General features: G+C 36.4%; 1 protein-coding gene across 2 annotated transcripts; it reads right to left on the bottom strand.

The window, feature by feature from the left end:
- Window positions 1-2,312: 2,312 nt before the first annotated feature.
- Window positions 2,313-9,755, bottom strand: LOC149831201 (reticulon-like protein B8). 2 transcript variants are annotated; one of them, XM_090012002.1, is made up of 6 exons: window positions 9,709-9,755; window positions 5,513-5,710; window positions 5,243-5,423; window positions 4,968-5,109; window positions 3,968-4,037; window positions 2,313-2,682 (listed from the first exon to the last, which is right to left on the bottom strand). In XM_090012002.1, the coding sequence occupies exons 2-6, from the start codon at window positions 5,694-5,696 to the stop codon at window positions 2,513-2,515; spliced, it is 747 nt and encodes a 248-aa protein (XP_089868128.1). In that variant the 5' UTR covers window positions 5,697-5,710; window positions 9,709-9,755; the 3' UTR covers window positions 2,313-2,512. The 2 variants fall into 2 exon arrangements, with proteins under 2 accessions (XP_089868128.1, XP_089868129.1); XM_090012003.1 differs by having other exon boundaries at window positions 5,243-5,417.
- Window positions 9,756-10,026: the final 271 nt, after the last annotated feature.

Raw genomic sequence — 10,026 nt, 5'->3', positions numbered from 1 at the left:
ATTTCATGAGGGTGAGGTTCTCGTACTTTCTTACTTTTGAACGTGGAAAAGCATGAAAATCGGTTTCTATAAACACCTAATATTTGTTTGGACATAACGGCAGGTAATAAGCGGAGACAAAACAATTGATGGTAACATGTACTTAGTTGCTGATGTTAATAGTAACCAATTAATCAAGTTTTTTTTAAGCAACGTTGTCAAAATCGGTTTTTGAACGAACTAATTTCCCAAAGAAAAGCCCAAATTCGTCTGAATCAAATCAAATGGAATCGGTTTGAATCAAAATAATTTTTTAATAAAATAAGAATATATATATATATATATGGGCACTTATATGGTAGTACTATACCATCATAGCTTAAGGTGGTACACAATTGATTTACATAGATTCAAGCTCCAAACTCAAGATCTAACTATTGGATCATATTTAGCATATGCAATTTATTACTTTAAAGTTGCCTCAAATATGATGTTATGTACCATTTTTAAACCACCCTTATTTCCATGAATTATGAACAGTTGATTTTCACCTTCTCAAAAATGAAATATTATGGTGTATTAAACATGATAAAACCTTCTCATATAGTAAATAAGTCATGTTAAAAACATTTCAGATTTACCATTTAATGGCTAGATCTATGCAAACAAGAATGTGTACCACCATATGATATCATGGTATATATATAGGATTAATATTGGCTACTAATGAAGGTACGGAACTAATGAGCTGGAAATCATAGGTGCAAGTTGTATAGACTCAATCTAACCACATAGATGTGCAGCATGGTTTGTTTGCTAAAAATCAATCCTTTGATCATACTTTTCTAATGTAAAAATATGATCTTTTGAGTTGTGAAATTTTGGCACATTGAGACCGTTGATTTTTGGACCCCTTTAAAACCTAATTACTTGTCATAATCACATGATTCAAAACAAGTTTCTTACTAAACAAAGCATGTAGATCACATCCATAACATTTGATCTATAGAAAATTGGAATTTTTTGAAGAAAAAAAGTGATTTCTACTCCTTAATTTACTACCTTCATTAGTAGCCAATATATATATATATATATATATATATATATATATATATATATATATATATATATATATATATGAGAGAGAGAGAGAGTTGTTTGTAGCTGCACGATCCATAGGAGCGCAGCTATGAGGAGTCTTGTTGAGTGCCCATCGGGTGTGTGATGGACATCACACTCTCAGCCTTTTCCTTGCAAAAACACTGAAGAAACATCATTTTGATGGTTTTTTAGGCTTTAGAACCGCCAGCACATCCCTTAGAGGCAGTTACCGATGGTTTTGGCCACTGCTAAAGCACAAAAATGCATTTTTGCACATTTTTTGCATCATTTTCGCGTGCTGACTGTTCACACACGATAATGGACAGCCAGCATGTTCCACTTTAGCTGCGGAGTTAAGGGTTGTGCAGCTACATATTTTTTCATATATATATATATATATATATGTGTGTGTGTGTTTGTGTGTGTGTGGATTCAAACCCAGCTCAGTCCAAATACCAATTACATATCCAAATGGATGTCCCCTCCTATCTATAACTACACAATGGCATGCATGATAAAAACTTGAAAAAAAAGGCCCACAAGAGCAGCATACCTGGTTAGGTGGGTCGGCTTAAAACACTAAGTTGAAGGATATCACAAATTTGATGCCTAAAGTGTGCATCCCTTGCCACAAAGTCAAAGTTAACAGGAAACTACCCCCAGTGGGCAGAAGGCAGACAACGAAACAGGGCCACGCTTAACTTGGCACCTCTCAGCCTGTAACAAGTCCGAACCAAAGCAGTGGCTTCTTCCTGTTACTGAAAAAAGGAATCCAAAGAAAAGAAGCCAATACACACAAATCTTTCAATTCTCAGACGAGCATACTTCAATTAATGAAGCACAATTACAACGGAATCATTTTAAAGCTTTGCTGCCAATCTCAACGTTTTGGCAATGTGCAATGCCGCAAGTTGTTTTGGCAAGATCCAGTGAGTGGATGTTACTAGATGCAATCAATGAGTCCCAAGCACAGTTATCTTTCTAAAAACAATTGCATATTTTACGTAATGCCTGATCCGAAGGCTATGAGCTCATTACAAGGACAAACTCAACCGCACCATCAGTTGTATACTTCACTTCTTCCAATAGAAGCAATTTGAAACCTGTTACCTCCAGAATGCGCAGATGCAGCCTTAATGTTATCCCAATTCCTAAAGCATGAAGTTGAATCAAGTTTTGCTTAAAGAGCAAAAGCAAATCTACCAAAAGGTTAGACTAGAAGAATCACATAAACCAACTTTTTCTCTTTAAGAGGAAACCATAGAGGTAAGTTTTTAAGGTCCTGTTCACAAGATCTTTACACACAAATCCAGCTTTCCATTTAAATATGTAGTTCCAAAAAGTCACCATCACATGCAAAAATAAGATATTATTAGAAGCTGGTAAGATGTAACGAGTAGGATAAACATGGAAGGGATTATGAAAAGATAATTCAATCAAATTTCTTTGGCTTCAGATTCCCTTTGGGTATTTTGCTCAGAACACCTGAATCCAACTTCTTGTAATTGCGCTGAAGCTCTCCCAATGCACTGTAAAGAAACCCATCAACTTGATCTTCATATCTTTCATACAGCACCGGCAAGGTGTGAGCAGCAACAAACCCTGCTCAATTCAAGATATGGTTTAGAAAATGGATCACATGAACAGTTCAGATTTGACAGTAATAGTGACAAACATTAACATTAGTATATCAATGTTTATTAGTGATAGTAGTACACAAGGGCCAAAAATATACAAATTCGTCCTGGGAGTAGTCAAGAGCTGTACAGAAAATTGATCCAAGCTCTGAATTATCTTAAACATTCTCCACTGGCGACACCATAGACCAGTGGCTTCCAAGCTCTGAATTATCAGATGAAACCATGAAGAATCTCATAGAAAATGAAATTGTAGCTTCCAGGCTTCCCTGTCCAGCAAGACTTTATGTGCTCATCCCAAACCCTCCTTTATATTTTCCAGCAGGATCAGCACTTCATGTTTAAAGCTAGACCTGGTTGAGCCACTAACGGACTTGGAATGCTCACCTTTAATGTATTGTTAAAACCGGTCTGAATCGGCTGATTCAGATCAGCCCTTAGCCAATTCAAAAGGGGCCAATTCACGTATCATTTCAATTCATTTTTTAAATATTTTTTACAGTTTTTTGCAAATTGATCCCTGCCTTGTAGCCAATTTGCAAAATAGTCCCTGCCTTATGCCATTTTGCAAATCAGTGCTCGCCTTTCTCACCAGCAGAAAGTGGAGACGCACAAATTAGCATGTGACTAAGGCCATGAAAAATGCCAACTCAGGACCAAAACAAACCATGTAGTACCCAAAAGTGAAGTTTAATGAGCTTAGCATCTGATTGTTAGACCAATTAATGGGGCACATTAGATGAAGTATCAACCATGGGGTTTTCATTTCAAATCTGCATCTGTAGTAATAGGCACTGATCTAACCCTGCTCGCAAAGAAGGAAATAGAGACGAGGAAAGCTACAATAGGGTTGCTCATTTCATAAAGAAATTTAAGTTTTAGCTGTTCTATACTTTTAAGTTTTAACGTTTGAACGGCCCTGGGGCTAGATGATAAAGCCCAAGATAGGTTAAATATGAGAGATAGAGGAACCGAAGAAAATGAAATATGCAATATCATAGAAAAATTAACAAATTGCAAACATGGCCTAACTGCCAAAGTCAAAGCTCTTGATTGTGAAGAATGATGATAAGTTCCCCAGTATCGTTAGAGAATACTCAGGTTGAGTTACCACTGAATGAAATGTGTTCCAGCCCAAACCCCCATTAAGCAAGATGAAAGAAATCAAAGATTATTGAAATAACATGGATCAGTTTATAAGTTTCCAAAAACCAATTAATATAACGATGCAGAAGAGAAAAGGTTCTTACCTACATAAATTACAGTAAGAAAATTAAACCAGGTCCCAATTATGGCAGCAACCAACAAGCTCGCAACAACCTAAAGCAAGATTTTTCAAATTTCAGATTGCACAATAATATTAAAAGATGGAATCCATAGATGCTGAAGTCAATAGCAAACAAAAAAGTTTTTGAGAAAAAATAAAACTGGAAAGCATAAGAACCTGTATATCCAAATGCAAACATGCCGCCCAGCCAATAACTCTAAGATGCCTCCATTGGAGACACTTCTACAAGTTTTACTTAAAAGCAACTCATCCCTAGCAACAGACGTATACCTCAGAGAAAGAATAAGGTCATCACGCCAATGTTTGCATCGAGAAGAGGCCATAACCAACAGTTTTATTTGTAAAGCTAAAACTCAAATGAAATATGATTTACAATGGGATCTACACCATGAAAAATGCTAAACAAAAATAAGACCTATGTTACATGGACACTCCTAAAAGGGCATCGCACCCGTATCAACACATGAACACTTGGACACAGCTTCCACTGTCCCAAGTGTGGTCAACTGCACCCGGGTCTATTTCTGTGTGAAACTGGACTCAGCCAACCCTGGCCAAGTCTAGTTTTGCCTGCATTACATATGTCTGTGTGAATCAGATGTTTAGTTCATTACTTCATTTGTATGTGTGTTCATGTGTGTGTATAGATAGCCTAGCCACACCCCTGCACTCATGTTTCTTGAATTGCTGTGTCACACCCATGTGTGATAGAACAATATGTGAAGGTATTAAAAGCAGTCCAACTTGAACTGAACAAGTGAAAAAGCAAACAGAGCCCAGTGGCACATGATGTGAATTAGCATCAGGTTTACTTAATTTGGCCCAGTCAATACTCTGGTTTCAATTCCCTTCCTTAAATAACTGAATAGCTTAAATAAGGTAAATTAAAAAAACACATAAAAATATACTACATGCATATATCCATCATCTAGGAAAGTTTTAGCAGACACTGAATATTATACCAGAATAAACTGCTTCAAGTTTCTTCCAGTTGCAACATCTTGAAGAAACTCCAAAAACCGGTTAACTTCAGTTCCAACAAAAACAGCTATGTTAACAAATAGCTCCTTAGGCAAAACAATACGAGGGACTTGCGATGGAGACCTGTGAAGATAAAAAAATTTAATCAAAGGTGCATACATCAGTATCATACTTCTTTTGAGATGTTAAAATATTTTAATAAAAATACTTATGTTGATGACTATAGCAATAACGATAATGAAAGAAATGGCTTTACCTGTTAACCAACCCAGAAGCGTTGGACCATAGAAATAGAATACACATACCAATGACTAGCCCAAAGCAGATGAGTGATAGCAAGTGATAATCAAGCCATTCAAACAGAACCCAGATAGCTGTAGCACTAGTCAGCACCCCAGCAGAGATCTTCTTGTTCCTCCATAACAGGACATCTGCAGCTGTTTGCTCCAGAAAATTATCAAAGGAAAATCAGCAGAAGACCACTATAATGACTAGGATAAATAGTTGAACAGAAAAAGCAGCTTACACTTGCCACCCCCAAGGAGGTTGTAGACTGGTTTCTCACGTCCAAAAAGTCTATTACACTTAGACTTTAGTGTATTATCTTCCTCAAAAAAACTCACTGATTTCTGCTTAGGAACATTCTCTGCAATAGTTTCTACTATGCTATTCAAGAAGTTCTCAGCAGCACTGCTCGAGAATTCAGGCATCCTTCTATCTTTAACTAAATTATAGAATAACAATTCACTTAAATGTCAAATGTCGATAAGAGTATTAAATTAGAAGGTAAAAGTTCCAAAGACATGTTTTACAATGCATAGATTTCAAAGAAAAAAGAAATTTTTGGTAGGAAAAGGACACAAACGCCAAGGAACATGATACAAAATTAACATCTTTGTAAGCAAGAATACAAAATGGAAAATCCTGCCAGTGACCCTCTGAGGCCACTTCATAAGACTTATAATAATTAAAATGCTTGATAGGCTGATAGCCAAAAAAGGGAAAAAAAACAAAAGAGGCCATCTTATAATCTAAGAAAACAGCTGAAATCCAAAGCCAAACACAGAAAAGAAATGAGTCGAATAAATCTGCCAATGTCCATGTAAAATGATAACAGTGAGGTTTTTGTTCCGAAGGAAGACAACAATAACACATCTAAAATGAGGTCTCACAAATTAATTTCTTGTTTCACTCATCCATTATGATCAAGCAGATTTCTAACATGATCAACTTTAAAAGCTGTACTTGAAGAAAGCAAAATGAGAGTCTTGAATTGAAAAGCACATATTTCATTGTAGGTGGTGAAAATAAAACAACTTCATCCTATGAAGCATTACTTATTGGAAGAAAAAAGAAAGTAAAATGACTAAATCATACTTGACTTAAATTCCTTTGTTGCAGATGAACTAATGATTATCTATTTATTAATATTTTCCCTCATATTATTAAAGAAATTAAACCAAGAACTTCCAGATGTACAAGAGAAATAGAACTCGAAGTTTGTTGTTACATTAGTTGTTTTACATGTAAGTTTACAAGTTCTGCCCTTAACATCCATTTCATACCAAAAATTTCCAAGCTGACAGTCGTCCGATCTGTCATATAGCAAACTATGAAGCAGCTTTATAGAAATGGCTGATAATCACATAACAGGGTGTTGTGCAAAGAAACTCTAATCTTGCTGAACAAGTTGTGCGAAGAGATTTTAATCTATGTCACATGGATACGGAAACAGGATATGACAGATTCGGATCCTACGAACGGCAATTTGCGTAAAACAGGATTCATGGATATATATATATATATATATATATATATATATATATATATATATATATATATATATATATATATATATATATATATATATAGGGTTAATATTGGCTATTAATGAAGGTAAGAAACTAATGAGTAAAAATCACTCTTTTCTTCAAAAGTTTCCAACTTTTTTGTAGATCAAATGTTACGGATGTGATCTACATGGTTTTTTTAGTAGGAAACTTGTTTTGAATCATGTAATTATAACAAGTAATAAGGTTTTTAAAGGGGTCCAAAAATCAATAGCCCACAATTTGCTAAAATTTCATAATTCAAAAGATCACATTTTTACATCAGAAAAGCATGATCCAAGGCTTGATCCTTAGCAAACAAACCATGTTGAACACATCTATGTGGTTAGATCATATATCAGTTTCTAGATCATCCAAGTGAAGGTTACAGTACAACAGTCTCTACACTGACACTGCGGCATATGAAAAGAATCCTTTATAACAGTTAATGCTTTGGAAAAAATTTGTGGAACGACCCATGAAGTACTGTATATGGTCCATTTCATTCTCCAATTTCTCTACATAATTGTGATACAGTTTCAATTCCAAAATCATGCTAAATATTACCAAAAAGAAACCTTAAGTTTTCATGGTCTCGCCATGTTGAAATTTGAACCCTTTATCCACACATCCTGACCAAGTAATCAACTATTTAGTCAAAGTGAAGGTTACAAGCCATTGGAAGACAAAAATACAACTGGAGGTTTTGTCCATAGGATCCTCGTTTCTTCAGCTTGGATATGAAATTAACATAATTAAATCGAAGAAAGCACGATATGTAGAATATTTCAATTCAACCAAAATTTTCACTTTCTACCTATGTCACATGGGTGCGGGTGCGGCACTTTCAAAAAACTTGGGTGCGGGGGTGCAGCAAATAAATAAATAAATAAATATATATATATATATAGTCCAAAAGTTGGACATAAATGACCCTGGGTGCATTGACCGCACCCAGGGTCAGGTTGACCGCACGTGCACCCGCATCGCGTCGACACGGGTGCGGCACCCAGTTGGCCGAGTCTTGTGACATAGCTTTTTACACTAAATAATCAGATGTTCAGCAAAAACAAGCTTCAGACCCACATCAATTGGTAAGTGGCTACCAATTTATCCTTCTAAGCATCCTAAACAGTTTAAAGGGTCATTGTTGCAGGGGGGTTTCCTAATACGAACCTAAAGATGTGTTCATCATAGCTTATTTACTTTTTTTTTATATTTACATGGAGAAACCACCCCTAGGATCAGAGACCTAGCCGTGCCTGCCGTACTTACAGTTGTGCCAGCAACATAAAACTCTGTGGGCTTACCCCTTGCCCACAAGGAGTCACCACACTTTGGCTAGTGCAAGGGGTGACGCCCATAGGATTTGAACCTAGACAACCAGGCTAGCGGCCTAGGTCCCTCCCACTACGCCAAACCTTTTTTCCTACTATGAACCTAAAGATGTATTTATTATAGCTTATTTACTTAAAACATGCTTTGATCAAATTGATAAAGTCTTAATGCTCCGCTCAGAAAAAATCAATAAAAGTTTTAGTGCAATATGAGTCATTGGTCTTCATCTCTCTAAAGACACATATAAACATGAAAATAGCTACACTAAAGACAAGTTCAGAATAAGCAAACACCCGCAGCTATGCTTTTTGGAACTGGTTACCCAAGCTACAATCTATCCATGCTGTGTACGAACTGGGGCTTTTCAGCACTTATTTCTCAAATCTGACCCTGCAGATGTGATCTGCATGGTCCATTTGCTAGGAAACTCCACTTGGATTATGCTTTTCTAACAAAAAAATATAGGAATTTTTAAGGCTTGAATATTATGGAAATTTTGGACCACTGATTTTAAAACTTAATAAAAACCTAACGACACGTTGTAACAGGACAATCCATGAGCAGATTGTTATAAGATCATGCTTGTAGAACACATTCATACAGTCAGATTAAAAAAAAAAGGAACCGCCAAAAACCCGGTAGCCTATTCAAACTCACAATCTTCGCCCCTATCGGGCCACATTTGAGCTGAAATAAACATCTGAACAAAAGTAAAAGAAAATATCAGAAATACATTATGGCATGGACTGTAAATGACGACATTCACTCAAAGAAACCAAAAGACAGCATAGAACAAGCTCCAAATTCGCAGTAGGCGACAATAACACCGATTTCATATGAATCTTCACTCTAACCTCGTGTTTTCATCCTTGGTTGAACTTTTCCAAAGAAAAAAAAATGGAAAGAAAGGCAAAAGTACGCGATATGCAGGGCATTCTAATATGATTCAAGCATTATACAAGACACATCTTTAGTAAGATTCAAGCTTTATATCTTCACCTACGCTCGAAGAATAAAGGTCCTAGCAAAAATCAAGTCCCAAACACGAGAGAAAAGAGAACGCATCCGATCAAAACCTTACTTCGCCATATATTCAGCACAAACGAAAAAGTAAAACGTAAAAATATCAAACAAAACGTGAAATCAGCAACATCCCCCGAAGGATCCTAACCCAAAATCCTGACCTTATGCTAGAACGATCAAACTCTACGAGAACTTCACCGATCAAACCCCCCCGTTGTTCACCTCATCCTCGCACACATCAGCTCAAAATCTCAAATCAACAAGAACAGAATATAAAGAAAGGAATGATCAAAATCACAACTTTCCAGGAGATTTCAAGCCCAAAAGAACAGCACTCTTACCACAACAAACGAAAGACCAAGTAAAAAAACGAAACTTTTTCAGGATTTTATGGAAATCGAAGCGCCGAACCATTAGAATCTTTGTCCTTTTGCTTAGTGTACGTACTCTTTTGATATTAAAGAACTCAAAAAAATCACAAAGAGAGAGAGAGAGAGAGAGAGAGAGAGAGAGAGAGAGAGAGAGGGAAAACCTGAATTTTGGAAGGAGAGAGAGAATGGCGTCAATTCTCGCGAGGGAATAAACGGGCCGTTAAAGCTGCGAGGGCCGGCCTCTCGCCGGTTGAAAAATCGTTTACCTAAACACCCTTAGATATTTTCATAATGACCTCTGTATCCCTCCACCAACTCCGTCTGGCCTTGAGACCAAGTGCTGTAATTTCTTGAACCCGATCCGACTCTGTTTAATCGGATTCTATAAGCCAAAACCATATCCAATTATAATCGGATCCAGATATGATATTAAATTTGCTACTGAATCCGACTGATATTCTATATCGGATTATCTGTAG

The sequence above is a fragment of the Nuphar pumila genome, chromosome 7 (genome assembly GCF_984573655.1).
Source record: "Nuphar pumila chromosome 7, dmNupPumi1.hap1.1, whole genome shotgun sequence".
Taxonomy (NCBI): Eukaryota; Viridiplantae; Streptophyta; class Magnoliopsida; order Nymphaeales; family Nymphaeaceae; genus Nuphar; species Nuphar pumila.
Note: the sequence above shows the minus strand (reverse complement) of the source record. Positions and strands in the feature narration are given on the sequence as shown.